General features: G+C 50.1%; 13 protein-coding genes across 13 annotated transcripts; 4 read left to right on the top strand and 9 right to left on the bottom strand.

Annotated features, from left to right (window-relative positions):
* Positions 1 to 188: 188 nt before the first annotated feature.
* N7519_011331 (uncharacterized protein) lies at positions 189 to 2,140 on the bottom strand (the record flags this gene model as incomplete). Its single annotated transcript, XM_057298104.1, is given in 3 exon segments — positions 189 to 975; positions 987 to 1,237; positions 1,316 to 2,140. The coding sequence occupies 3 exon segments, from the start codon at positions 2,138 to 2,140 to the stop codon at positions 189 to 191; spliced, it is 1,863 nt and encodes a 620-aa protein (XP_057145986.1).
* Positions 2,141 to 2,662: 522 nt separating this feature from the next.
* On the bottom strand, positions 2,663 to 3,794 carry N7519_011330 (uncharacterized protein; the record flags this gene model as incomplete). Its single annotated transcript, XM_057298103.1, has 2 exons — positions 2,663 to 3,193; positions 3,249 to 3,794. The coding sequence occupies 2 exons, from the start codon at positions 3,792 to 3,794 to the stop codon at positions 2,663 to 2,665; spliced, it is 1,077 nt and encodes a 358-aa protein (XP_057145985.1).
* Positions 3,795 to 4,787: 993 nt separating this feature from the next.
* N7519_011329 (uncharacterized protein) lies at positions 4,788 to 5,177 on the bottom strand (the record flags this gene model as incomplete). The annotated part of the gene is made up of 2 exons (XM_057298102.1): positions 4,788 to 4,845; positions 4,897 to 5,177. The coding sequence occupies 2 exons, from the start codon at positions 5,175 to 5,177 to the stop codon at positions 4,788 to 4,790; spliced, it is 339 nt and encodes a 112-aa protein (XP_057145984.1).
* An 896-nt stretch (positions 5,178 to 6,073) lies between these two features.
* Positions 6,074 to 7,662, bottom strand: N7519_011328 (putative nucleoside hydrolase; the record flags this gene model as incomplete). Its single annotated transcript, XM_057298101.1, has 6 exons — positions 7,603 to 7,662; positions 7,447 to 7,550; positions 7,227 to 7,396; positions 7,141 to 7,175; positions 6,766 to 7,065; positions 6,074 to 6,703 (listed from the first exon to the last, which is right to left on the bottom strand). Exons 1-6 carry the CDS (start codon positions 7,633 to 7,635, stop codon positions 6,074 to 6,076), a joined length of 1,272 nt encoding a protein of 423 aa, XP_057145983.1. The 5' UTR covers positions 7,636 to 7,662.
* Positions 7,663 to 8,074: 412 nt separating this feature from the next.
* On the bottom strand, positions 8,075 to 8,739 carry N7519_011327 (alpha/beta hydrolase; the record flags this gene model as incomplete). Its single annotated transcript, XM_057298100.1, has 2 exons — positions 8,075 to 8,394; positions 8,445 to 8,739. The coding sequence occupies 2 exons, from the start codon at positions 8,737 to 8,739 to the stop codon at positions 8,075 to 8,077; spliced, it is 615 nt and encodes a 204-aa protein (XP_057145982.1).
* Positions 8,740 to 11,481: 2,742 nt separating this feature from the next.
* On the top strand, positions 11,482 to 12,655 carry N7519_011326 (uncharacterized protein; the record flags this gene model as incomplete). The annotated part of the gene is made up of 4 exons (XM_057298099.1): positions 11,482 to 11,633; positions 11,683 to 11,995; positions 12,037 to 12,306; positions 12,389 to 12,655. The coding sequence occupies 4 exons, from the start codon at positions 11,482 to 11,484 to the stop codon at positions 12,653 to 12,655; spliced, it is 1,002 nt and encodes a 333-aa protein (XP_057145981.1).
* Positions 12,656 to 13,288: 633 nt separating this feature from the next.
* Positions 13,289 to 14,546, top strand: N7519_011325 (protein ERV29; the record flags this gene model as incomplete). The annotated part of the gene is made up of 5 exons (XM_057298098.1): positions 13,289 to 13,455; positions 13,587 to 13,699; positions 13,809 to 14,302; positions 14,356 to 14,420; positions 14,474 to 14,546. 5 exons carry the CDS (start codon positions 13,289 to 13,291, stop codon positions 14,544 to 14,546), a joined length of 912 nt encoding a protein of 303 aa, XP_057145980.1.
* A 1,311-nt stretch (positions 14,547 to 15,857) lies between these two features.
* N7519_011324 (uncharacterized protein) lies at positions 15,858 to 16,940 on the bottom strand (the record flags this gene model as incomplete). The annotated part of the gene is made up of 1 exon (XM_057298097.1): positions 15,858 to 16,940. The coding sequence occupies one exon, from the start codon at positions 16,938 to 16,940 to the stop codon at positions 15,858 to 15,860; it is 1,083 nt and encodes a 360-aa protein (XP_057145979.1).
* A 1,371-nt stretch (positions 16,941 to 18,311) lies between these two features.
* On the bottom strand, positions 18,312 to 18,693 carry N7519_011323 (U6 snRNA-associated Sm-like protein LSm8; the record flags this gene model as incomplete). The annotated part of the gene is made up of 2 exons (XM_057298096.1): positions 18,312 to 18,583; positions 18,669 to 18,693. The coding sequence occupies 2 exons, from the start codon at positions 18,691 to 18,693 to the stop codon at positions 18,312 to 18,314; spliced, it is 297 nt and encodes a 98-aa protein (XP_057145978.1).
* A 758-nt stretch (positions 18,694 to 19,451) lies between these two features.
* N7519_011322 (putative proline-rich, actin-associated protein Vrp1) lies at positions 19,452 to 20,822 on the bottom strand (the record flags this gene model as incomplete). Its single annotated transcript, XM_057298095.1, has 2 exons — positions 19,452 to 20,627; positions 20,784 to 20,822. The coding sequence occupies 2 exons, from the start codon at positions 20,820 to 20,822 to the stop codon at positions 19,452 to 19,454; spliced, it is 1,215 nt and encodes a 404-aa protein (XP_057145977.1).
* Positions 20,823 to 21,060: 238 nt separating this feature from the next.
* On the top strand, positions 21,061 to 22,329 carry N7519_011321 (uncharacterized protein; the record flags this gene model as incomplete). Its single annotated transcript, XM_057298094.1, has 1 exon — positions 21,061 to 22,329. One exon carries the CDS (start codon positions 21,061 to 21,063, stop codon positions 22,327 to 22,329), a length of 1,269 nt encoding a protein of 422 aa, XP_057145976.1.
* A 139-nt stretch (positions 22,330 to 22,468) lies between these two features.
* Positions 22,469 to 23,628, bottom strand: N7519_011320 (60S ribosomal uL1 domain-containing protein; the record flags this gene model as incomplete). The annotated part of the gene is made up of 4 exons (XM_057298093.1): positions 22,469 to 23,033; positions 23,149 to 23,326; positions 23,391 to 23,506; positions 23,609 to 23,628. The coding sequence occupies 4 exons, from the start codon at positions 23,626 to 23,628 to the stop codon at positions 22,562 to 22,564; spliced, it is 786 nt and encodes a 261-aa protein (XP_057145975.1). The 3' UTR covers positions 22,469 to 22,561.
* Positions 23,629 to 23,839: 211 nt separating this feature from the next.
* Positions 23,840 to 26,409, top strand: N7519_011319 (uncharacterized protein; the record flags this gene model as incomplete). Its single annotated transcript, XM_057298092.1, has 2 exons — positions 23,840 to 23,964; positions 24,009 to 26,409. 2 exons carry the CDS (start codon positions 23,840 to 23,842, stop codon positions 26,407 to 26,409), a joined length of 2,526 nt encoding a protein of 841 aa, XP_057145974.1.
* Between the last annotated feature and the right edge of the window lie 822 nt (positions 26,410 to 27,231).

The raw sequence follows: 27,231 nt of genomic DNA, 5'->3' as shown, positions 1-27,231 counted from the left end.
TTCTCTTTGAGAAGATACCGCCTTGCAACTGTACGGAAGGAAACAAATCATACGGTAAAGCAGGCGCCTTAAGACAAAGGCACATATGCAGGGAACGAACTCGTCTATATGATTTCGTCACAGTATGTGATGTCCATCGGCTTCAGTATGTACACACACATGGACTATGAACCGGTCTGAAGACATCGTCAGCTTAACAGGGAAAGATTCTGAGCCAGGCTATTCCAATCGGAAAAGTCGACAAAGTTGGGATCCCAACTATCGATATCAAAGCCTGCCTCAAGCCGAGGATCCCCAGTCCCCACCCCATCAGCACAAGCAGCACAACTATCGTGGACGATTTGCTGACTCTGTTCCGCAGAATCGTGCGTCTGACGAATACGCCGCGCCTTGTCACGCAACTGCACAATCATCGGCCACTTAGGTCCGGGGTCCGGCCAAGAGGGGTCATCAATCAGAGCAAACTGCATATCGATAGCGCGCCAGGCTCGTTCGACATGCGGGCCGGTTGGATAAACACACAGAGTCCAGAGAATGAAGGTGAAGAGGTGATATTGTGTGAAAGTCATCATCAGCCAACGGAAGCCACGCAGTAATTCACTATTGTGCATCTCGAGACCAATTTCCATGCCATAGCAGGCCTGTGCCAGTGTCTCTTGGACAAGGTTGTGGTCGAGTGAGCAGGCCGCCGGCCCCTGTGACTGCAGTTGTTTTTGTCGGAGGCACACTTCGGTCTTTGTGAGGAGCAGCCGTCCGAGGAGGAAGCCGAAGCGCTGGATCGGGATGTCTGGGTCGCTGTGGCGTAGGTATTTCTCCTCTATTGCGCCTCTAAACTCGGCGATGAGTCGCTCTGGATCGGCTGCTCCCACTAAGCTTCGATGTAAAGCCGGCCGTCCCCGATTGATTTCTATTACGATTAGAGAGAATGTGGTCTCGGTCCATCGGTTCTGCGATACGGCTGGGCGGAGTTCGTCTCTGATAAGCACTGGTCGTCGATATTCAGCGGGAGTTCGGTGTCGCCGTAGTCGTTTTCCGGGACGCTGAGCCCATGATCTTCCGCCACTCGGGTATCGGCCGATTGGATATGTCCCCAGGTTCGTCGCCGTTGCTCGCATTCCAATTGTGAGAGTTTGAAGTTTTTCCCGTCGCGCTGGAGTCCAATGGACTGCGCGGCTCGAATAGTTACGCCATGTAATGTCCAGCCAGACCGGCCGCTATTGCTAAACCGAAAGCACGCCTAGAAGGAAAGTGTATGTCAGCGATGCCAGGCATAGGAAATATTGATTCAAGGTTACTTGAAGAAGCATTATCTCACCTGATATATTACCATCGCTTGCAACGAAGTAAGGGTCGGAGCATCCAAAAACTCGGAGTGATACAAAGACAATTCCATCCCATGTTGATACCGCCGCAGATTGGCATGCAGGACTTCATTATGAGGATCATCCGAAAGAAACGTTGTTGTAGCGGCAAAACAAATAGCGAAGAGCAAAGCACGTACATCAGCACGCACACTCTCAGGTCGGTTAATCGCAGCAAAAATACGTGACTGCGCCGTTGGAACATGAATGACCTTCACCAAGGGCTCTACACAACTGAGAAATGCCTGCCAGAGCAAAACTGCCTGCCACTGACTCGGATATAGCTCCTGGATGTCAAGCTGAGGTGACAGCGGGTTCGTGAAGAGGCCATCTGCCCTTAAGGCCGGTGGTCGACGCGGACTTGTTGCGCCAATGGGTGATCCAATTGCGGACTTCAGTTCCTGCTCCTTCTCCAGCACCCGCGAGAGGAGAGGCTCATTGATATACCGGCCGTCTTTGTCTAGGAACCCTTGGTGGGTAGGGCGGTCTGCTGCAGCGGATCGGCCGGGTAAGACCGTACTTGGGTCTTGGTTTTGACTATTCCTGGTCGAGCGTTCCTTGATCATCGCCGCAATTAACTGTTCAAGTTGCTCCAGCCGTGCCGCAACATCGCCTGTGCTCTTCTTTGGGGATTGGCGCTTGACACGACTGGGACCTGGATACTGGCAGGCTATATTCAGCCGCATGCATTTGCCGCATGGTGAGTTCTTGTCGCATTTGATCTTGTGCGCATGGCAGCGTAGACATGATCGTTCTACGTTGTATCGGCGTTGGCTCATGGTCCTGTCCTGGTGCAGCGATAGGAAAGCCAGCGCAGATTGAAGGGTCTGGGTAATAAGGTCGAGGAGAATTTCTTTATCAGATCCTGGCTTCTGCGATATACCTAGGTATCAATGATCTAGCCTCGATCTGGTGACGCAAGTTCGGTGTTCGGTCGTTCGTGAATTGCCGATAGTCCGAAATTGTGGGGCCTCTCCTCGACTGGCAACTGTTCATCAAGACAACTCATATCCTACCTAGGTAAATCAGTGGTTACATTGTGAATAGAATAGCCTCAAGATCTTTGTGATTCAATTTTATTCAATCTTCTGTTCACATCGTGTCCCCCGAGGTGGATCCAATATCCCACCTTCATCGACCAAGTAACAAAACAGACACACTAATCGACATATGCGCCGAGTACCCTTAAAACAGATGCTAAATATAGACAACGCTAATAAAAAGGCCTCTGGACCATTTCCAGAAGCATCAAGAGCGCCAATTCTCCGCCCAATGAAAACCGAAACACAAAAACCGTGAGATTATGAGATAAGAAGATCGCGGACACTCATGCCCTTCCTCCTTTGTCCCTCAGAAGACACAGCTGGAGACTCTTCCAAGGAATTTGACAGTGTCGTGCTCCCAGGGAAATTCTCACTGATCGAATCAGCAGTCCCTCTCCGGTCCTGAGTCAACATAAGCAAGGCAGCTGAAGCCTCGTGATCAACACCCTGGAACTCTTGCATCTTTTCATTGGATGCCCATATCGGGCCCAGTGCCGGGCTAGGAAGGATAGATGAAGCATCCTGTGGGATATTGGCTGAGGGGACTTGAGTGCGGGGAGAGAAAGATGGGGATGTATCAGGAAATTCTGTGGGAGCAGTGTACAACTCCGGTGACGCAGAGGTGGAGTATGAATAAGTAGAGGAGTTATCTCTTTGCATGGGCTCGCCTGTTTCTGCGATGAACTCTGGGGATGTCGGTGAGGGCGGTGCGGCAGGAGTGTGGGTTGATCCTCCAGTCTTCATGTCGCGGATACATTTCTCAAGGTAATTGACATAGTCAATGCTTGCCTATCGGGATGGTTAGTATAATGCAAGATTCCCAAAAGGAATGTGGATGTCATACCTGAAGAATGGCCAGTTTGTGCATTTCCTGCCCGGTGCATGCTGGAATCATATCCTTCAACGTTCCAAACTCCTCGTTCATCTTGGACCGTCGTCGACGCTCAATTAAACTGTGTGCGGTCTTGCGGGCGATCTTGCGTCCTGCAGCACTAGTCGCACTTGGCTGCTTTCTCTTAGAGTTCGATGTGGGGTTGGGAACTGGGTCTTCTGAACTCTGTGAACCCTTGGCAGTTTCCCTTGTCTTGGGAGCTTTTGAAGGCGACTTTGGCTTCATCTGGATGATCTTGCGAGTTCTAGTTGGGGGCGGAGGCAAATCAAAGTCCTCGAGTGGGCGTTTGATAGATGTACCCGACCGTGAGGTGTGACTTGTACGGCGACCAGAGAGCTCTGGGGAGGTCGGGGATGCTGGGACATAGGAAGGGTCTGATCGGGAGGACCTCCGACTGGCATTGCTCAATGCAGCAGGAGGTAATGTGAAGGTATCGCCGTCGGGCTTATCTTTGATAGTGAATCCGCCCGACATGGCTGGGGTTGGAAGTCGTGACATTCCAAGGTTGTTATATATAAAAAATTGAATGGAGAGAGGGGAAGTAAATAGATTCGTGTAGAGTTGTACAGCAAGGGGTGCAGACTATATAACCGTGAACGTCCTCCAGGGCCAGGTTATAGATAGTGTCGCGTGCTTCCAAAGGTTGTGCCCACGAGCCATAATTGGCGATGCTGATTGGTCCAGTGGAGACTCGTGCTCCAGGGAACAACGGGCATTTGCTGGAGTAAAGAGTGGGGCCTGGGGAGCTTATTGGTAGGTACTGAATACTTAAATTAAGGTAGGAATAGGGGCCTACTATAATGTACTTGGTACTCATTACTTCAATTGAGGTAGCCCAGCACGTGTATTAATTGGAGGACAGCCCTTCTCCAAGGCTCTCTCCATTACACGGACTCACCTTTATGCTTCCAGAGCATATCTGGGCATGTGCACTTTTTGCGGCTGTAACATTTATATCTTCTCTATTGGCTTGAAAAGCCTAATTCTGTCTTAAGCCACGGTTACAAGTTGAGAGTCCAACTTGGAACTTCCAATCCTTCTAACATAAGAGGGCATTTCATCCGTATCCCCGAGTGCCCCTTCCTCTCTCACACATGGCACGTGCTTCATCTCCGGACTCTCAGTCCAATTGTGGGTACCAGAGACATTGGAAGCTGCCCAGGCCCAGTGACGATCCTTATCTCAGAGAGCTCATATTTTATCTGGGCAAGTTTAGAAACCCCCGATGTTTCAATTTGATCTGCGACTGCCACAGCTATTGGCCTACCGGTAGAAAGCCTATTAGCCTTTCCATTTTTATAGTCTACTTTATACGGTGTATCCCCGGGTGAAATCGGTCTTATCCTTGATGTGTAAGACATAACGAGAAACTGTAATAAAAACATTCAATTCACTTTTATTAAAAAAACAAGATCCTTCATTCATATCACATGGTCCATAACACTCAATAATCTCCTTCGTCCATATACTTCCCTCCAATTCCCTCCGATTTTATTTGTAGAAATTCTCAGGGTTGCACTTCTCTGTGCATTGCAAGTAAACAGACCAGCTAAAAGCTAAATATTAGCACAATTCACAAAAGAAGGTCGACGACACTCACCAGAACTTATCATCATCCGGTACAGCAATCGAGCAAGCCTGAGACTGCAAAGAGCACAGCTCATGGCAACGGTTGACATTAACGCGATTCTTATGAGACGATCCCGTCGACAGGGGAGCTTTGCCCCGTGTACCCGTTGCAGTGGCATTGTGGGAAGTTGCATTGCCAGGGACACGGACAGCGATGCGGGCACCGTGGTACGCCCCGGAGAGATGGGGCATTGCAGCAGTGGTGGTGGTCAGGGCAGCCACGCAGACGGTGAAGAGGGTTGTGAGCTGCATGGTGGTAAGTGGAGAAGAATATGAAGAATAAGAATTAAGCTAGAAAGGTGTGGGAATTGATCTGATGCTGAGATTCAAGGTGAGGTCAGTTGCTATGAGAGTCTTATCCCTGGGTCCCGGGCTCGTCTTATATAGAAACGTCTTGACGGCTTCAGTCATCTGGGGGGTGGCTGTCAATCCCCGAACATCCTGGGGAAAGGCCTCCTGGATTGTACAATGTTGCATGTCGGCGAGTTTGGTAGGACTATAGTGGTAAGTGCCACGGTCGATCTCCAGGCCATGGCATTCCACATTCCTGTGGATTTTGGGGTCCCCGCCTCCCGTCACAATTTGACACCTATATTGTGACTTCACGTATTGAACAGAGCCAAGTACTCTGGTGATTTAGGTACAATATAGTCCAAGGCTTGGCTGTTGATTAGTGGATCGCAGTTACTCACACGGGTGCAATAGGGCATGTCTTGCGCGCCTTGGCGTAGTTCTGCCAACACTTCACATAGTCCTACATTCCAGCGGGTGACTATCTCCGGTCATTAACCCAATCATACTCAAAGGGAGAAAATAGAAGAGAGCCCTGGCGTCACGCTTGGCTTCGTCCGGCGTTATAGTGGATAGGCGTTATGTATGGCTTGACATGACAGGAGTACGGACCAACTTCCCCAGATGGCATGGCTGAGAGGTATTTTGGCGCATTACTAGCTCTTGCTATTTAGCCAATGGTTCACTAGCATTCGTGTACCAAAATATAGATCGGCCACGGCAAGCAATGCTCGAGTGGTTTGGGTAATACTCCCGGAGTCCAAGAAGAGAAAGCAGATTCCAGTCTCTATAGTAAATCAACAGCTATATGCGTCTATACCTACCAGATGCGTTCCGCTTTATCTATCAAACGGAAATTACTTGAAGAGCCTCTCAATGATGACATTACCAAAGTTCTCCTCCCCAGGAGACCCATCCATCCGCCAGATACGATTGCCAGCGCGGCCACTCAGCCAGAGACCATGGTCACTCGAGCTCTCCTCCTCACCTTCGATGCGGTGACGGTTGCGGCGGTCGATAACGCACATACCCCGAGTCCATTGTCCACAGGTGTCGATTCGGATATCCTCAGGGGAGTTCGCCGAGTAAACCCACTTCGGGTCTTCGGATGTCATAGCGTACCAGACGCACACAGGGTCGTGCAGACTCAGCATAGCATCGTCACCGACATGCCCAGGGTGCAGGCGCTCCAGTGTCCTGAAGGTGTGTCCCATGAAGGCATGCACCCACTCGGCAAGCGGAGAGCCGGCATCCAGAAGAGGCGTAATGGCCTCCCGGAACTGGCCGCGAGATAGATTGTGGCGGAGCGTAATGTCCAGCGGGAAAAGGCGCAGAGTCAGTTGCCGGCTGAGGGTTTTGGGGTACGGTGGGAGTCGGTCGTTCTTTGTGGGTGGGACTGTCGTGTGCGGGTTGGGCGAGGTGAGTGCGAAGATACGCGCAGCTGCCACTGCGTCTGCGTAGGCGTTGAACTCGCCCGTTGGTGTCACCTATTAACAATGTCAGCCAATCTGTCTCGATATTTCTCAGGTCTGGAAAAGGCTTAGCTCACATTTCCTGGCTCGTTGATAGCACCGCCCATGACGACCACCTCTTTCACGCGGAGGAATGTCTCGGGATCTTCTGCTGCAGCTACAGCCAGATTAGTGAGCGGACCCACTGCTACCAGAGTCACTGTGTCTGGCTCATTATCACGAAGCGCGCGGAGAATCTCCTTATATGCCGGACGCTTGGATGGGGTGAATGCGTGGTCGTTAGGGCCTGTGCAGTCCTCGACAGGCTCAATTCCCTCGCCCTCTATAGTTTTAGCGAAGAGGTGCACCCACGCCTTACTAGCAGTGAGATGCGGGTGCTATTCAGAAGTCAGCATATTTCGCTTTGTTCTAGGCCATAGCAAAGGCCCGGTGTTATACAGAGCTTCACACACCGTTGCGTGGATACCACCAAGTCCGTCGATCCCATCTGCGGGTTTGTCAGTAAACCGTGTCTAGAGTATGGTAGAGCAATACATACGGAAATAGTCTGCAAGCATTTTCTGATCTGCAAGGGGATCTGCTGCACCAACAGCCAATATAGGACGGCAAGCTTTCAAGCTGCCAAAGCCTTCGGGCCGGCCGTTATCGCGACGCCACTGCATCTCCCGCTCGATGATGTGGAACATTGACACTGCATTTCGGAGACAGCTGGATATCGGGTCAGTCAATGCAATTTTCCAAATAGAATGATCCCTTACTTCTGCACCTCGATGTTACCGAATGTCAACGAGATGAGGAGAACCTCTACCTCCTCTGGGGTGGCGGACAGAGCCAGCAAAAGGGCGAGGATATCGTCAATGCCCTGTGCTACGGTCAATATCAAAGCTATGACAATGGATTACGAGGTAGCATACCGGATCGGTGTCAATGATAATTTTCTTTCCCATGGTGAATGTTGTTGACCTTCAAATGTTGGAAGAGTGACAGAAGTGGGAGCTTATCGACGGTTATCGGGCTGCGGGGGTTTCGTAAAACCCCTCGTAGCCCTGCAGGTGGAGGCAAATCATATATTAAACACTTTCAACGCTTATATTACCGACCCCACTGTTACTGAAATGATATTTACGTTGCAGAGTCCGGTGCTAAGCGATGCTGATCATGGTATATGCGTATAATGAAGAAATACATGCTAGTCCAGGCTTGGGCCCGAAATTCCGGTGACCGACGGCCCCCGGAGTGCCAACCCCAGCCCCCGTTATCAACACAACTGTGCCCCACCAAATGGCAGATGAATGCCTAGGCTCGGGATAAATGTCTACTGGTAACAATATAGTACCTGCCCGCCAATATCTGCTGTGGAGAGCACTTTTGAAGGGATGGAAATGATCAGGTACTTGAAATTGTTACTGGAACATGCACCTTGAGCCAGTTATCCATAACCAAGGTCGCAGGATAGGTGGGATCGCCAAGCCGTAGAAGCATTTGCATGTGGCCCTCAAAACCTTCGCCCTCGAACACGTGCAAAGCGCCATCGGTACCTGCAGCTTCCAGCGCCGCCGATAGCTCGACAGCCTGGCGGACATCACCTTGTCTGTGGACATAGAGGAGCAGAAAAGCGCCTGCATTTGGCGCGCGGGCATGGTAAGTAGGTGACATAGCCTGCAGCTGTCTCGGATCAGTGCCGAGACCTTTAATTGTGCTGTCTGCTATCGGCCCCGGCTATCGGTGATCTCCGCTACTGCGTTGTAATTTGAACCGTCGAGAAAGATGGCAGCCCGCACGGTATGGATATCGATTCCTGCCTTCTCCAGATATATTCCGTCAGTCCCTAGTAACGTAACAACGTGTGCACCGGAACTGTATCCCATCAGGATGATTCGTTGGGGATCAAAGTCTAGTCTGGCCGCATTTCTGACTAGGTAACCTAGCGAGTCGGCCACCTGCACTTGCTCCTCCACGGTCACAGATGGGACGAGTGTACATTTGTCAGTGACAAAGGCATAGCCCTGGCTGGTCAAATGAGCAACTTTGGCCGACCCAGTCGAGTCCATATATGTCCCTGATTGCCAACTGCAACCATGAACAAAGAGGATGATCGGGGCGGGGCGTTGGAGGATTTGGGCTTCCAAAAGCGTAGATGCTGGGGATTCCCATTTCCATATGTCATGTCCACGCCTCCGGTTGGCTGGTCGGTGTTCATTGCTAAAAAGAGCTCCTCTACCCTGGTCTGAAAATTCTCAGCCCAGTGATCTCTTTCCCTCGAGCTGCTATAGCCTTGGGAGTAAGGTCAGATGCGGTTGACGCCTCAACCTCGGCGACTCTCGCCGATACGCTAGCTGTGAGTTCTTTGTTTTGATGCATAGTCACCGTCTATATTGGTTCTAGGGAACGTTATATTGACTTGGGCCTTGCAAGGGCTTTGAGGGACCCGAATATCAGAAAGATTTTCCTTTTTGCGATAGTTCAATATAAGATCTTCGGACTGTTTAAGAAAGATTTATGGATTCTGAAGCGTATGTAAGCAATTCTGACACCCGTGGACCCGCCCTGGGGATGTCGTTCGAATAATCGTGACACCGAAACACCTACCCGGTGTTGGTGAGCCCCGCCGGATCCCATTTTCTCACCGGATCCCAGATTTGCGAATTAAGTATCTTCTGTATGGCGACTCTATACAAAAGGTACTTAACCATAATGTAAGCATAACTCAAGTCTTATAATAGGTAAAGGAAAATAAAATGGCGAAGCTTAATATGAGTCTATTTAAATCAATCTACTACTAAAATAAATTCTAAATACATTATATAGAAGTGGACAGTGCACTTTTGTAGAAAAAGCCACGTATAAACATCGCATAAAGACACAGTACGTACTCTTATATTACATACTAGGAATTTCTTACTATAATAAAATAGCATATAATCAGGGCACTATTTACATTGTATATATGTCTTATTATATCTCTCACCCTTTTTAATGTTGAGAGAATTGATGTTATACTTACGTTATACTTAAGTACCCTTTGTATGGCGACTCCATACAAAAGGTACCTAATCTTGCGAATCTGGGATCCAGTGAGAAAATGGGATCCGGTGGGGCTCATGTTTGGTGAAGGCGGTGTCACGATTATGCCCCGCTCCATCTATTACCCCTGCGACATTGCTATTTCTAATTTACCACCCTTTCACTCAGTGCTGCTATAATTCCATGCCAATCAAGAGACTTGGAAGTGACTTTCAATATATGCGAAGTAGACTAGTTCACTTCTTCATCTCAACCTCATAATTGTTCGAGCTTTTACCTCCATCACATGCACTTTATATATCTGCATAACTCAACACCCAAGTCGTAGACATATTTCTCGGACGATATTCCTGTAAGGTCTATATAGTTGGTATCTTTCGGATATATCTTTTACGACAATCGAAACCAGTTGAGGGGCTATTACCATCACAATGGCTTCCAAGGTTCCCAAGGTCTTAATAGGCAGCAGGTCAAAGGAATCATATAGCGTGGGGAATCCTGGAAAATAGTGGAACAGAAGGCAATAATAAGAACAAAGAATAATATCAGGGGTATGGCCAATCGGACATAAAGGAATAAGAAATTAGTCTGATATGCCGAAGACTTAGATATTCAGATTGCATTTTAAGGAGTGCATGGCCGTCGAACCAATCCCGGCCTTTCTTTCAACGTGCCGCTGCACACTGCAGGTCTTAGACTGGCCAAGATTCAACATGCCTAGGGCGTCAAATACACTTGGACCATCAATTCGGCCGGGTTGTCCGTGACCGATACACAACTTACACAACTCTTTTCCGCCTGAGGGATCCTATAAGGGGTGAAAGAACATTTGAAGAGAGCCGGATCGGCAATCTCCAAGCTTTCCGGCTCCCGGAAGAGTCGATTAATCAAACCAAAAAAAATATATGCTCAGGAGGTCCTTTACGACCCAGAACGCGCTAGTAAGATATAAATCGGTTTAGAGGGAGAAAACAGAGGCGGAGACGTGGCCTGTTCAGTGAAAGTGTGTCTCAATATTGGAACTATTACCTAGTTAGCTTTCAATGATATTAGCCAGAGCACTGTTCCCCAGGTACGGAGTAATTGTACGAATACAAATATATGATGACAGCTTGCAGTACGGCAGTCAATGCTCAGATCTCCATACCGTAACATCGCATTCTTCATCGCCAAGTTCCTCCAAGTTGAAACCCCAGTGAACATTGAGATGATATATGGTAAAACCCATCAATAATGTAGGAAAAAAAACAGAGACGCCAAGTAGACAAGGCACAGAATATGTGCAATTACTCCAAAGCCAAGGGCTTGGTAACTTACCATTACCGTCACGGTACGAAGTGGATCTGCCACGGTTGCCCTTTCCTCTACTCCTCGTCTTTCCTCCTTTCTCTTCCTACTCTCTTCAACCTCTTCTCTTGTTTCCTTTTGCGCTATTGCGCTATTCCTATTACTCCTGTACGCGGCATTGTCACCCGCATTCTTCCCATCCAAGCGCACTCCGGTCAATTGACCGACGCCTTGGAATCTCCACCCTCCGGAGACAGAAAGCTTCTGTAGCTGAGCGCAATCGTCTCGGCTTCCGGTGCGCGTGTCAATTTCAAAGTGCGCGTGCGCAATTGTCCTACCCTCTCATCCGGCAACTTTGATCCGTCCCCTCTCGACGCCTCATCCTCCGCCTACGCAGGTTTTACTCGGACAGTAAGTTCTATGCTCGAAATTACCTTGACAACGTTGATGGTACTGACTTATGAGTGCACAGCTCCGTGAACATGAATCCCTACATTAGCTGGGCGATCTTGCTGGTCGTGGCTGGTGGCCTCGGCTGGTACTACACCAATGGCACAACCCCCAAGGCCAACGTGATTCGAACTGCCGTGGAGAAAACAGAGACCACCGTAGCACCCAAGAAGTCGAAGCGCAAGTCTAAGCCTGCCCCCGAGCCGGTTGCCGCCAAGAAGCCGGAGGTGCAGACCGTCGTCTCGCCCCCCCACCACCGAGGATGAGAAGCCAGATGAGGAAATCGATCGCAAGGAGATGGCCCGCCGCATGGCCGGTCTCAAGACCAACGCTCCCGCCCAGCCTGCTCCCACCAAGCCCGCTCCCACCAAGAGCCAGAAGAAGAACAAGAAGAAGGCCGCGCAGCTCGACGTCAGCGACACCCGTGCCTCCTCGACCACTGGCGCTGAGGCTGACGACGATCTGTCTTCCGCCGGATCTCCCTCGGTGAACGCCACTGTCCCCTCGGCCGGATATGTTTCCGACATGCTGGAGGCCCCCGCCCCGGTGCATCTGTGCTCCGCGTCACTGGCAATGTTGAGAGCCAGACCAAGAAGCAGAAGCCTCAGGCTTTTAAGGAGGTGGAGACCAAGAAGCAGCGCCAGCAGCGTCTCAAGAACGAGGCCCGCAAGCAGCAAGTTCAGGAGGCTGAAGTTGAGCGCAAGAAGCTGCTTGAGAAGCAGCTGCACACCGCTCGCGAGGCTGAGCGCCGTGAGGCTGCCCGATCAACCGCCCCCGCTGCCAACGCATGGCAGACTAAGGGAAACGCTGCTCCAGTGAAGACCAACGGCAATGGCGGATCCCACCCCGCCCCCGCCGTCCCTGCCACCTCCGCCTCTCAGGGCCTCCTGGATACCTTTGAGTCCCCCTGCTGCCCCCGCTCCTACTAAGTGGGCTCAGAACCTCCCCTCAGAGGAGGAGCAGATGCGCCTCTTGGGAGCTGCCAAGGGCGATGACGAATGGACCACTGTCTCCAAGAAGCAGCCCAAGAAGAAGGGTGCCAAGTCTGATGAGAGTGTCAGCGAAACCAGTGCCTCGGAGAACCAGTCCACCCCTGTTGCTCCTGCCCCTGTTGAGCCCCGTGTGACGGTGACCCCTACCTATCTCCCTGACATCTTGCGCTCGCGTGAGAAGGGCCACCCACTGGACTCTGACTGGGCTGCGTGAGCAGTTTCCTCTGTCATGAAGTCTTTCTCCCATTCTCTCTTCATCTTGAACTGTATTTATTACCCTTTTTTTGTTTGTGTCTTCTTTTTTTTTTGTTTTTGGCGTTCTGGGGGTGTCACATCATTTGAGCACTCTCCCTCCCCTTAACTACAAGCGGGCCCTGGGAGATTGCCACCACGCATTAGGAGCGGAATTGGTACATTCCCTTGCAAGTTGTGCAAGGAGGAAGAACTGCACTGCGGAAACAAAAGCAGAATTGCGGGTATGGATCTGACGCTGTGTTTTTTTGCAAGTTCTCTTTTTTTTTCTCTTTGTTAGTCTAACTGGCAAAATATGTATTGCAATGAAATCATAACCAATGCTTGGTCTAAAATGCTTGATCTAGAAAAGAATAAACAAGAATGTAGAGCTTTGAATCTTCAATAGTATATAGATCATCATCAAGTCCTGTGTCGTCACTATTCCAAAAGCGGTTTAGCGGCTAGTTCCGGTTATCGTGGCCTGAAGTTGCTTTGTATACAACTCCTTGGTATTTGCTCCTGTCTTTGAATTCTTCTTCCCCAACTCGTGAGATCTCAACTCCGATTTCTTCTTCTCCTCAATCTCCTTTCTTTTTAGTTTTATTTTCCCGTCATGGCCCAAATTCGTGGCACTGCGGGCTACAACCTCGGCCACCAGAACCCATTTGGCGGGCCCGGTAGCGCAGATGCCACCAGCGACCCAAGTCCGCTGGACGCAATCCGTGAGCAGACCAGCAAGATTGAGGATTGGTTGGACACTTTGGCCGACCCAGTGAAGCCGTATGTGCCATGTTCCAGTGCCACTCTTTGTTTTGATCTTCTTTTTCCTCCCGTGTTGTGGTCGAAGTCGCGAGAGAGCTCAAAACAAGGGGATTCGAGCCATACACTAACACCCTGTTCTTTCGCTCTAGCTACCTCCCCGCCATCGGCCGATTCCTGATTGTAGTGACCTTCATCGAAGACTCGCTGCGCATCCTCACACAATGGAGCGATCAACTACTCTACCTTCGTGATTTCCGGAAGAGTAAGATAACACCCTTACTCTCGGGACCCTGATCCGCGCGACCTAGGGCCGAGGGTCCCACGCTACGTCTATTTCGTTGTCTAACGCGCTTTTCTCGTGCTGGCTTTAGTTCCGTGGGGAATTACGCACACTTTCCTTATCGTTAATGTCGTCGCCATGGCTGTTTGTTCGACTCTGGTCATCGCCCGCAAGCGCACCGAATTCGCCGTCGCGGGATTGCTCGGCGTCGTCATCACACAGGGTCTTGGATACGGTCTCATCTTCGACTTGAACTTCTTCCTTCGCAATCTGAGTGTTGTCGGTGGTCTGCTCATGGTCCTGTCTGATTCGTGGGTGCGCAAGAAGTTCGTCCCGGCCGGTCTGCCCCAGCTCGATGAGAAGGACCGCAAGATGTATGTCCAGTTCGCTGGTCGTGTTTTGCTGATCTTCCTCTTTGTTGGATTCGTTTTCTCCGGCGAGTGGAGCTTCTGGCGCATTCTGGTTAGCTTGTTTGGTCTCGTCGCTTGCGTCATGGTCGTTGTTGGCTTCAAGGCCAAGTGGAGCGCCATCATTCTTGTGGTCCTGTTGAGTCTGTTCAACGTGTTTGTGAACAACTTCTGGACGGTATGTTTTTTGAACAATCGATTATTATCTTCCGTTGCTGATGATTTGTCTAGCTGCATGCCCACCACCCGCAAAAGGATTTCGCCAAGTACGACTTCTTCCAAATCTTGTCGATTGTGTACGTCTCCTTTCCCAAACAGTGAACATCTTCAACGCTAATAATTTTTACAGTGGTGGTCTGGTCCTACTCGTCAACATGGGCCCCGGCCAATTGAGCATGGACGAGAAGAAGAAGGTCTACTAGAGTAGAAGTGAATCGAAACGCGATTTCCCTTCTCTCTATATATCTCCCGGCATCTGCATCCACCTAGCAAACACAACGAAGAGGGACAGGAATTAACAAAGGGGCGGTCTGGCTGGTGCTCCGCGGGCTCCGAGCATTTCGATACGGGCCCCCTCAAACCCTTGGCTGGTTTACAGAGGCTATGCGTGGCCGGGTTGGGCGTTGTTTGCATTTGGGATATTTTTGAAACGCCGAGGAGATCCAACGATCGACTCTCTTTTGCGTCTTTTCTTTTTGAGCTGTTCTATCTCGAACTTTTGTGTCCGATCTCTTGTTTCATCGAGACCAAAACCACATGTCCTCTGCATACGATGTTTTTGATGTGCATTTGAATTGCATCTATCACGAAGACAAGTTGAATCGAAAATCTAACGCTGAATGCGAGGCATATCTGCATAATCCTTTGCCTTGTATGCAACAATAGTAATCTACAATAGCTGTGTCGAATGACACATAATAAGTAGTCAGCGGAGCTTGAAAGCTACCCCTCTATATATCTCTTTGGCTATTCTTAGGACCCAATACATACTTTCGTAAGATCTTACTTAGTGATTAGTATACGCCGGACACTTTTTATGTCCTGCTGTATAGGGGACCTATGATCTATTAGAGATATGTTGCGTATATCCAGTTTTATACAATGTGTATTCACATATGCTGAGACCATCACGGCCCAGATCTAGATTGAGACTGCAGCTTCTGGAGGAGCCGTCTAAGGATGATCGAGTCGAAAGCATTGTAATCTACTTGCGTTATTTACGTTGTATTCTAGTGATTCAATGTCTAAAAGGATGAAAAAAATTCATTGCTGGTCAAACGCTATGTACTGGGAGGGAGTGATTATGGTACAAGAAAGTGATAATATCTAGGAATGAAGGAGAGAGAAGAATAGAAGAAGAAAAAAAGTCTGGAGGGCCACAAAGTGCTGAAACAAGCAAAAGACAAGGAAAAGAAACATGAAATGATAGGAAGGAGTGCTGTCGCGATGAACTCGCCCGTGCTCTTGTTGCGCTGAATTAACAGAGGAACTTTTGCAGGCGATGTAAGGCATTTCGCTTTTCTACTGGACCAGCCAGGTACATGCCTGTGTCGGATATGAGGTCCCGACAGCAAGAGGGTGGGTGTTTGCTTTGAGGGATCAGGTCGAGGAAAAATAGAAGACAGAAAAAGCAAATGCTGGCTGGTCTTAATGCTTCAAACGCCGTATAGAATGGAAGAGGGATAAGAGGTTTTTCGAGGATGAGTGTTGTGGACTTTGTGTTCGAAAGGATTTTAGATGTCCATGCTCCAACGCCATGGGCGGATGGGCTGTAATTGACCCAGGCCAATATCGTCGCGGTTGTCGTCATTGATCTCTAGGTGTAGCATGTGGACCTTCTTGTTGTCCCGGTGCATTGTGGATAGGGTCTTCGAGATATGTGGACGGTAGAACTTGTCAGTGTCATCTGTGGCTTTCGATTGAGGGCGGGATGCCGGTGTGTCAGGGTATTTCCATTCAAGACTCGGAGAGTCCGAGTTTGTTGTGGAGAACATAGAGTCAGTTCGAGAATGTGATTCTGGATCCGGACCATCGGAGTCGATACGGAGTCGAGTCAGCGATGGTCGAGGTTGATGGTTCTGAGTGGTGTCATCGACAGCGCCGTCACCAGTCTCGTTGATTCTTTCAGTCTCGGTCTCCCTGATCACAACATTCTTAGGAGCCCGGGATATGGTATCAAGTCCGCAGGCGCTACCACGAATCGGCGAAGTAACGTCTGCTTTACCGGCCATCACCCGGGCACTTGGTGGTGGCTGGAGCATCCATCTGGTTTCGGCGCGGCTACACGGCCCACTAACAATGGGCGGGTGGAGATCGTTCACCGGCGGCACGCGGGGGATGTAGTACTTGGAGGTTTCATTCGGGTCTGCGCGACCGCGTCCAGAGAATCCAATGGACGATCCGCGGACTTCCTGCTGTCCCCAAAGAGGCTCATCTTCCCGTTGGTAGCGCATCGACTTCCACTTCTCGCCGAGTGGATGCATCAGGCCACCAGTCTTGTCTTTCTTGAGTTGTGAGCTCTGGTCGGTATTCCAGCTATCCGTTCGTTGGACATTGCGGTGACCACCTCGACGGGCTGGGGGACCAGGGCCTAGGGAGATTTCCTCCCGCCAGCCTACATTGGTGCTGAAAGGGGTTGGTTGGGCGAATGGACGGGGTTGGTCGGTGACGATTTCGTTGTTGCGTCGCTCCTTCTCCTTCTCCCGTTGGATCCGGGTAGCATCCTTTCTACGTTTCCGACGATCGATATTTTCGGCGCAGGGGGTGCAACTGGCATAGTAGAAGACTGCGGACTGGGCGCCCCGATAGAGCCACATGGCTGGCGCGGGGGGGGTGAGTGGGGAATATCGGTTTATTGGGGCTTTTGTGGCTAGGAGTTGTACACCGTCATTCAAGACGGGCTATCAGCCCGGGAGAACTGGTAGAATTGACCCGGTATTCGCTCGTTGTGTTGTAGTGATACTATCGGACACATGAAGGGCTGAGCGGGATAAAGGGGGGAAACAGCGGAAAGGGGGATAGAAAGGAAGACGTAGGAATTGGAGATCGCCCAGCGATCTGTAGAGCCAAGAGAGGGTAAAAAATAGTTGGGAGAGAAAGTAAGAAAAAGGATGAAATGGCAATTAGGGGAGATCTGAGGATTCTGAGGGGGGCGGTGGTTTCTGCCTGTTTCGCCTTTAGGCTTTTCGATATTACTGCTTGCGGCCTGAGCTGGGTATACATATATGTAAAGATATATGTTGTATGAACAATTTGTTTGAATAGTTTTACTCTTGTTCTTTTGAATCTTTTAAATACCCTTGTACACATCACATTGCCACAGCATGTAGCCTCCTAACTTGCTGCGCCAAGTCCCCAGGGGGGGGCTTGAGAGACCAGCAAGTACAACATACAAAATCATAGTTACAGACCTGACTGACTATGCCTGTACGTCTGTAACATGACTGCCTACGTTCGCTACAACCTACGGAGTATATCCTCTCTTTATGGGATTCTTTCTTTCTTTCTACGAGGGTACTCCGTAATCCATACGAACGAGGTAGCCTTGGCATCTTCCCGCGTGGAGTCGAGGAATGTGGCTGCAAACGGTACGAAATTACTCCTAATTACTCCTTTTTTTAAAGGAGAATGTAGAAAGTCGGAATGGTAATTCCACCTATATCGAATCATACTGCTCTGATGTAAATTCACATTCCGCTCTGGATCGAAGAACGTAGGGGTCCTCGACATTTCATACTTGGGAGAGGCAAGTAGTTAGAATCCTCCTGTAAATTCACTGTCTTGGTGCCCAGCCTCGTCTGTGCTCTTCCCCCCCCCCGCAAAGTCATTCGAGGGGCAAGAATGCCGAGTTGATGGCAAACCCCCCCATGTGCAGCCCCTCCTATATGCTTTGGCCATTGCATCATTGCACAAAGATGTCAAAGCAACATCGACAGCTTGGGAAGTTCGTAGGTTCGCAACGGAAAGTAATCAAAGCATGGCGGATCGACATTCAACAGCGTATCTGCGCATCGTTGTAGGGCCAAGGGCCAAGCCTGCAACGGCGAATTCAATAGTAAAGGGCCACGCAACGCTGGCAAACTCCAGGATAGATCGGCTTGCTGAATCGTTGTATCGCATGCAAATGGTTTTCCCCAAAACGCCCGAAAAATGACAATGGAAAATAGCACCGTGCAAAAAATCCCCGCTCATGCATTCTTCGTGTCTCGGATTACCTCGCCCTTCACCTTGGACCAGTCGATGTCTCCGTCCATTTTTTCGTCTATTTCACCGCATACCACGACATTGTCACCGCGGATCAGGTACAGCCCATGCTCAATTTCGGTGGAGGGCTCGTCGTCTTCTGGGGTGCGGATGATGCGTTCAACGGTATTGGCGAGCACAAGATTGGTCGTTTGGTCGGTTGACAGAAGATCGCCGATGAGTGTGCGGCCGTCAACGGTGAGGATGAGGACTTTTTCTATTCAGTCGAGGTTGGTCAGCACTTGGTCTACATACCCCTGAGATTGGATGTGCAAGGCATCTCAGCTAACTGCAAAACTCACTATTGACGTAAAAGTGGAGAGACATGTTGGATGAGAGTGTAACGAGGTCAAGGGTATGTCAATTTTGCGGTTGATCAGGTACAGGTAGATACACCGCTGAGTCGGGATCGAGCTGTGTCTCGAGCTCGGTGGTCCCGTCACTAAGCTTGGAGTAGCTCTTTTGCTTTGCGTGATCAGGGAGGGTTCGTGGATCCTCGTCCAACTTCGGAGTCCGTCACTTCGCGCAAAACGTGTTCGCCGAGGTAAAGAGCCGGATTGGTCGCGGTTGGTCGTAGCGTGGCAATTGACTTGCTGAAAATCCTCAAGCTGGCCGAGAGAAACCCAAAGCTGTAGGAGCTCCGTTGAGAGTTCGAGGCCAATTGAATGTTAAATGATGGCAATGGCGCAAAGCGGGTCGATGTTGTTTGTCGAATATCAAGTGAAGATTGCGAGAATACTCCTGGACGATAACAATAAAATGCTGGAGAACGCGAGTCGGTGATATCGACTGATAGCGAAGGGATTGGTGGCAGCACGTGTCTTGGTGCTTCATGGTCGTTTTCCACGATAAATCGATTGACATCCCCGATTTGGATCACGTGCTGAAGCTTATGGGAGAGGTGGATACCACATCATTTTATACTGTTTGATGAAAGGAGATGAGTCTTATAAGAAAAGGACATTCTTTTGTACAAACTTGGCTACAGTGACAATGAGCTACATAGATGACTCTAACGTAAAAGGATTTATGTAGCAATTCACTATGTGTGCACGATATCGCCCGCAATTTCCCATGCACTCCAATCAGCCTTGCAATGCACTCAGATCCAAAGGAACACTGCTGCCTCTCCCAGCACGATATCGGCGTTCTCCACCGATAAATTGGCGTGGTTTGGGGAGCAGCCCATCGCTTTGGAATTTGAATCGCGGGTCTTCTATTCGGACTGCGCCATGTCCATGTGTTGAAGGGCTTCGTGAGCTTGGTCCAGGCGATCCACCATTGGAAAGTGTATAAGCGCTAGGGTCCAGCGATGCAATAGGTTCGTGGGAGACAGGGCGAGAGGAAACAGGGGGTGGTCGGGATGGCGGCTCACTTGGCGGAGCTGCAGGAAGTGAAGTTGGAGGCGGTGGTGGAGGAGCACCTGGGGCAGCTGATGGGGGTGGCGGGGGAGGTGCCGAAGGCGAAGAATGTCCCAGGGCGGAACGGGCAGCCTGCGCAGCAATTGAAGGCGGGGCTACTGATGGGGGAGGGGGTGGTGTCGATCTAGAAGCAGCCGGTGGGGGAGGAGGTGCCCGAGTCGCGGGGGCTGATGGGGGAGGTGGTGGGGGTCCGGACGGCTTTCTTGATGTAGGCGGTGGTGGAAGCTTGCCCGGTGCTGGAGGGGGAGGAGGTGCGCGTGGAGGTGGCACTTCAGGGGCCTTTGTAGCTGACGCTGAAACTGCAGATGAGGGTCGTGAAGCAGGTCTCGGGGGAGGCTTCTTCAAGCCGGCAACCAAGGAATTGACCGGTGGTGCAGGCGGTGAATCGGTTGATGATGGACGGGGAGGCGGCCTGGTCCCAGGAGGCCGGGGAGCTGTTGGAGGCTTGGGAGCTGCCGCAGCGGGTGGTCGAGGTGCACCTTCGGAATCAGAGATATATGGCGAGTCTCGATTGGCACCTGTATCGACACCTCCACGGCTGCGTAGTTTGGGCATCCCACCAGCAAATAGACCACCTAATTGAGGTGGCGTTGCACTGGCTGCACCATCTGTCCCAGAAACTCCTTCGCTGTTACTTCGTAATCGATTCGCGGCTGGGCCGGATGGTACGGGCGGTGCAAGTCCGCTTGGAGGCGGCCTCGCGCCAGGAACAGGTGGCGCACCCGCGACGGGAGGGGCTGCTGAGACGCCTCCTGAGCTTCCGATTTGAGGTGCTGATCGATCATTGGTGACAGCCTTCTTCAGCTTCGCGCCCTTATGGATATCAGAAAGAAGTGCGCCCTATCCATAGGTTAGCTACCGAGTTCCTTGGGCGACAAGCTGCTTGTGGCAGTGAAATTGAAGCATCGCATTTACCTACCCTGTCCTTGGCCTGCCCTTTAGGAGGTCTGCTTGGGAGGCTACCTGGAGGGGGCGGCGGGGGAGGACCGCCCAAACCTCCCGGCGGCGGCGGCGGCGGTGGGGAGGAGGTGGCATGGTTAGGGATCAAATAATGGGTTTATCAGATAGACAGTTGCATATAATTCAGAAAACAATCAGGTCGGAATGGTGTGTTCCCAGAATAAAAGGGAACATGGAGTTGTTAGGCAGAGAAGTAAGAAGACGTCAGGGTGCGAGTACGGGGAAGTGGACAGCGTCGGGGCGAAGTCTCCGCCTGGACTCTGCCATCGAAAAAAAATACAGCTGCCTCGCAACGTCACCCATCACCACAGCCATGAAAAGAGTTGCTCTAACAGCCAGTAAAGGCTCCCGGCCACAGGGCCCAATCTGTCAATTATGTCAATTCTCGACTTCAGCACCCCGTCGTGGCCTCCCTATCGCGCGTCTACCCGCGCGCGCAAGCCGGGCTACGGCCTCCAATCTCCGTTTACAGCCCTGGAAACGAACCGATAGATTGGTATTGGACTCTCCTCTACTTATTTCCCGCCGATATGCTTCCGCTGCAACAACCAAGACGAGCCCAGAGGCTGTAATCAAAGAGATTGCACGGGATGCATCTGCCGTGCACCAATCAAACGCTGCAGCCTCCAGCGAGGTGGTAGTAGAATTACTCCAAAGATGCCAGCGAGTCGCTGAGTCCCTCGTCTCGCGGGAACGGGATCAAAGCGAGGGGTCCTCAAAAGGCGAGGGCAACGCGATCTCTTCTTTACTGGACCTGGAAGAGAAGCAAACCGCGGCGAAGAACAAAGGCAAACCACAACCCTCACAGCACTCAGACCCACGACTGGCAGATGCAGTCTCACAAATTGTCATTGAAATTATGAAGGACGAGAAGGTCTTCATTTCGCCTGAAGCGCTGGCCTCCTGCACCGAGACCCTGACTCTGCTGCGACGGGCTGAGCATTTCCCCGAGATCTTCCACCTTTATGCCTACAAGCCTGTCCCAGAGGAGGGCAGCTCTCCGGTAAAGTTGCTGAAGGCGAATCCCAAGAGTGTCAACAGCGCCGTTCCGGCGGAGTTGGCTAACATGGCTCTTGGGGTTGCCATTGCACAGAAAAACCTCTCGCTCGTGCTAGCCATCATCGATAACACTTTCTGCGCCCCCGCCTTCCACCGCGCGAAAATCTTCAAGAAAGCCGGTGTCCCTCTAACCGGCCTTGCAGCTGCCCCGGCTGCTTGCTATGCTCTCGCGTCATGGGCCGCAACATTCCAGAATACAATGGATCCGAATGTAGCGACTGGGATTGCGTTCGCCGCTACTCTGGCTTATGTTGGCGGTACATCCTCCATGGGCATCTTAGCCATTACTACGGCTAACGATCAGATGGAGCGTGTGGTCTGGATTCCTGGTATCCCTCTGCGACAACGGTGGTTGCGCGAGGAAGAGCGTGCTGCCATGGATAGAGTTGCTGTCGCGTGGGGTTTCAAGGATCCTTATATGAGAGGTGAGGAAGTTGGCGAGGAGTGGGAAAGTCTCCGTGAGTTCATTGGCATGCGGGGCATGATTCTGGATAAAACCGAGTTGATGGAAGGCATGGAGTAAATTGATTCCCTGCATGTATCATAAATAGTCTCTTGTTTCACACATAATGATCAATGTAAAGTACAACTCTAAAATATATCTACAACTACATTACTCCGTATACTTCTATTAGAAGTAATTACGATATCGAGGTAGCAAATTGAGACCGATCATGAGCTTCATTTTTATTTTCAGTCGTGAGACTATGACATAAACCCAGTTCTCAGGCCCAAACTAGAAAACACCGGCGCAGTTAAGCGACAGATAATCTAGTAGACACGGTGGGAGGAGACATGGAAGCCTTGATGACAAGACTGCCAACGTTCTGCCAGCCCTTCTTGAGGAGGGAGACAAGGTAGTTGATGGCGAGCATCAGGTTGGCAACAAGGGCCTCCTTCTCCATAGAGACGTGACCGATGGCAACACCGAGGCACAGAACCTTCTTGAGCTGGAACTTGATGGTGGACTTGACGTCGGTGACCTTGGCGGCCATGTCCTCAGCGTGGGAGACGGGGGTAGGGAACTTTCCGGCCTTGGACAGACCGGGACCGAGGAGACGGGGAATCTGCTTGATCAGACCCTCGGAAGCAAGGAAGGCATCGTACTTGCGAGCAAGCTTCTTGATGAGCTTCTTGTTCTTGTTGAGCTTCTTGAGATCGTCAACGGACATGGCATCGATGTTGTGGTGCTTAGCACGGTCAAGATCGTGCTGGTCACCAAGAATACTGTAAGTTTAGTCTGTTAGCTCCGAGTTCATTTGACTTGTAGATGACCCTCGCCGTTGCGCATCACCGATGTAAAAGTCTGCGCCGCGGGAGGGGTTGTCGAGGGGAAACGCACCAGATGGCCATGTTGGGGCGGGGGACGGTAGGCAGCTTGATGGTGCCAGAGAAACGCTTGTCACGCTGGGGGTCGTAGTTCTTCAGACCGATCTGAAGCTCGACGGTCTCGTTGAAGTTACGCTTCTTCTCATTGAGAGAGTAGTTGAGAAGGTTCTCGACATTCTGGCGCACTCCGGCTGTAAGGAGACAATAGCAGTTAGTGGCAAGATCCTGTAGGTAATAGCATGAGTTGAAACGTACCGACTGTGATCTTAGACATGATTGCTACAGTCTTCCAAAAGAAGTTGAAATTCTTATGGTATGGCTCTGCGCTGAATGCTTGAGAAAAGAAATTGTGAGGGCCGTGAATTTCTCCGCTTGTGGGTGTGGGTTAGCGCTAGTCTGAATTGGGCTTAGCTGTGCCCTAAATTTTCCTTTGATGACATATCTTGTCGCCTAAGGCATCCATAGATACATACAAATCGATATCATGTTTCATGTACTTCCGCCCTGTCTATTACTGCTAGTATACCATATTATATATACACACATATCTATATATATAGCCGCATAGCATGAGAATGAATAAAAGTTCTTCCGGCAAAAAATGGATGGCTTCCGAAGTACTGGGTGCAGATACTCATGAAACATGACTTGTACATTTACCCCCCAATCTCAGCAACTGAGGAATTTGGGTGCTACAAGTCATCATGTTGCCCAAATCCTTGCAAAGCAGCTACACTCGCTACAAGGATGACACCAACAGCTTCGCAACTTGGCTCCTTAACGCAGCCGACAAATGTGGCTACCAACCGCCCGGCCTCACTTCTACCGCGTCCACTTTAAACAAGGGGAAGGCAAGAGCAAAACTAAGGCCAGAAATCCTTCAGATTCACTTCAATACAAAATCACTGTTAAGGATCTTCAATTGCTGGCTGATGTTGTGGCCGAGTCTGCTCTCACTGTGCCTAAACCAGTTATCATCATCGTCAAACGAGCGATCAAATTGAGGAAACACGTCACTTCTTGGTTTCTGGGGCAAGGTGACTCCGAGGATAACAAGCGACACGCACATTTTATCTCTGCGCTGGAGAAAGTCTGTGAGACCCTGGAATCGAAGATGAACAACCCTTTCAACAGAGATAACGAACAATCTCCAATCCCTGAGGCTGGAGGTGGCGACACCAACCTCGACATGTTTGTCAACAAATTTTCTGTACTCGCCGTTGAGGAACCACAAGAGCCTCAACAGGGACAGCGGAAATCCCCCGAATTGAAGAATGTTGTGAAGGCGGAGCTGGTTGACAATGACGAGGATGAGGCAACGGACTCACAGTGCCGCGTCATATTATTCAAGGCATACTGCTTGTTCCAGGATTTGTACAAAATGCGGGCTTTTATCTCTCATACCTGGTCAGAATACCGAGACAAGAAGATCGACCTTATGAACGCTGCCGTTGTGACCGATAGTGCTTTGCAACTTGCACGAGATCTTGTGCAGGAGGTGATTGATGACTGGAGTGCTTCCGCCCCTTCATATGTTGATGGTCTTCAGAAGCTGGTCTTTAATCTCGCTTGTCACAACAGTGGAATCGATGTGACCCCATCTTCTGAAACCGGTCTGCCATACGGCAAAGAAATTTCCGATGTAGCCTACTGGTACTACTTGCCAACACGGACCATACTGGAATCGTTCATAGGTGTGCTGCAGGATAACCATATACCAGTCTTCAAGAAAGGTTGTTCTGGTACTTACGATCCCAAGGCGAACAGAGAGGGAATGTCCGTGGGCCAGAAATTCAACGAAGACTACCTCATCCTTCTCCAGCTACTGCCGGAGTTCTTTCTGATTCATATGTCTGGTATTCATATGCTTGCCCGGGATGCAATTACTGCAGGTCTTGTTGAGCTTTTCAAGACGAAAAAGGTTACTCCATGGCTTTGTTTCGCTTCTCAGGTCCTCCTTGATGTTCACCACATCATGCGTTACAGCACTTTGGGTGCATTTGGAGACCTTCGGGTGTCTGGGCTGCGTATTCAGAAAACCATTGATGAGTACTTGCAGGTTTCCAAACCGCACCCGCCGCTCAGATTTTGGCCTAAGGAGGGTGATGAAGAAATCAAAGCTATACACTTAGCCGTGGTTTCATGGATCATCCGGGATCCATTATCAGAACTGAGACGAAAAGGTATCTCGAAGCCAGGCGATATTGAACCAGAAAAACATGTGCTTTTCTCCCAGCATGCCATTCTCTGCGGCTTAGTCTTGTTTCATGTCAATACCCGGATGCAGTCTATTGGCCAACAGCTTGTGAGTCAATGGTATGATGTTCTGCAACTGGCTTTCTTGTACAATCTTGCGAAGACCGAATCGCATAAGGACTTGAGCTGGCCTGATATGGAGGCTTTCGTTAAGATTCATGGCGAGTCTCATATATTCATTGGTTCTCGTCCAAAGAATGTTACCGAGTCTTTGAATAGGCTTGAATTGGCCACAGGCATCTCTTCCGTTGCCAGGTTTGCCAGGAATTCCCGCAACAGAGAATATCTTCATCGCTCTGACAAAAAGAAACCCAGAGTACTGACGCCAACAACGACGGTCGCGAACTTGTTCCGGGACCAATACGTCGCTGGCGTTGACGGCATTAGAAACATTGGCACTGTTCTGGATATACTTTCGCAGGAACCGAGTCTCAAGGTGACCAGCAAGGAGCTTCAGTCCTCCAATCCGGACATCATGTTTCAACAGAAGTGGTCCCATACCCGCAACTTCGGCACCCTGCAACTTCTCATGCTTCTGAAAAGGAAGTTGTTCGAAGAGGAGCCTTTACTCTTGTTCAACTACTTCGGCATGCACAAGCGCTCCCTGGAGCTGCTGAGTCTGATCAAAGCGAAAGAGCACCGCAATTTTGACCAATTTGTGCCGACTAGCTGTATGCCCGATGAATATCACACCGGAATCATTGGGCTTCTAGTCCATCACATTGCGCGAGGCTCAGCACAAGATGCGCGTGCAATGGGACTTTCTGTCAAGACTGGCACTCAGATTCACAGTCAAATTGTCAAGAACTGTGGCGATATCATGCAGGAGTATCTGCAGAAGAATGGAGATGTGGCATGCAAGGAGCTGAGGGTTTTCTGCAAGAACAAAAAGCCAATCCAGGATGAGATTGATTCTGATAAGGGCATGTCTGACGAGTTTCGCTATTGGTTTGACATTGAAGAGGTTTTGGAGCCAAAGGTTCTCGCCTCGCTCATGACTGGGATCCCAATAGCTTAGGCTAGTGGCACATGGCATTACGACTTCTTTTTCGGAGCAGCTTCGCTCCTAGCTTCAACAATTCGCATACCCAGATATGGTAATTGCCATGGTGAAATGAGATCTCATGTAAGGCACTCGAATAACAAACCAGGCTATGTCAGAATACCCACATCCGGTGTAATACAACATAGGTACATTACTAGTTGCTACAATCAAATTCCATCCAGCGTTGGGATTCATCTCCGCGTAGTAGCACTACCATTGATTACCTGTTTAAAGTCCACAGCCTTTTTCTTTTCTTTTCTTTTTTTTTCCCGGAAAAGTACAATGCTCTGCATCGAGTTATGGTAATACATACATATAATTAGTACATACCGAATAGGCAGAGATTGACGAACCCTGTATTTTATCCATATGTAGATCAGCCACAGGCACGAGTTACTTATTAACCAGGCGCATAATAGTCCAACTGATAAATAAAGTCATTTTCCAAGGTTCGCAAGCTAGCTTACGTGTATTAATTATTGGATGCATATATACTAGAAAGATCTTCAACAATCGTCATTATCTTCTTCTGACCTCGCACAATATATATAGTCCGATATAGTCCGTTGACCGAAATACAAGCTTTTGCTAAGTAGACGGATACATAACAGCAACCCACAAAGTGAGCAAAGAGGAAGTTACTATACTTATTTTTCTATTTTAGGACGAATCTCGCCAGATGAAACAATACTTGACATGAGCGGGGGCTGCAGGTGATCGCAGCGCTTAAACGTGACGGGCGGCAGTGTCAGCCTCAGATGACTGGTCACCAGGGTTGGCCATTTTGTAGTATTT

Source organism: Penicillium mononematosum, assembly GCF_028829835.1.
Source record: "Penicillium mononematosum strain IBT 11891 chromosome Unknown utg000005l:1.0-9366267.0:1.0-9372171.0, whole genome shotgun sequence".
NCBI classification, from domain to species: Eukaryota; Fungi; Ascomycota; class Eurotiomycetes; order Eurotiales; family Aspergillaceae; genus Penicillium; species Penicillium mononematosum.
The sequence above is the reverse complement of the archived record's forward strand: the minus strand, read 5'-3'. Positions and strand labels throughout refer to the sequence as shown.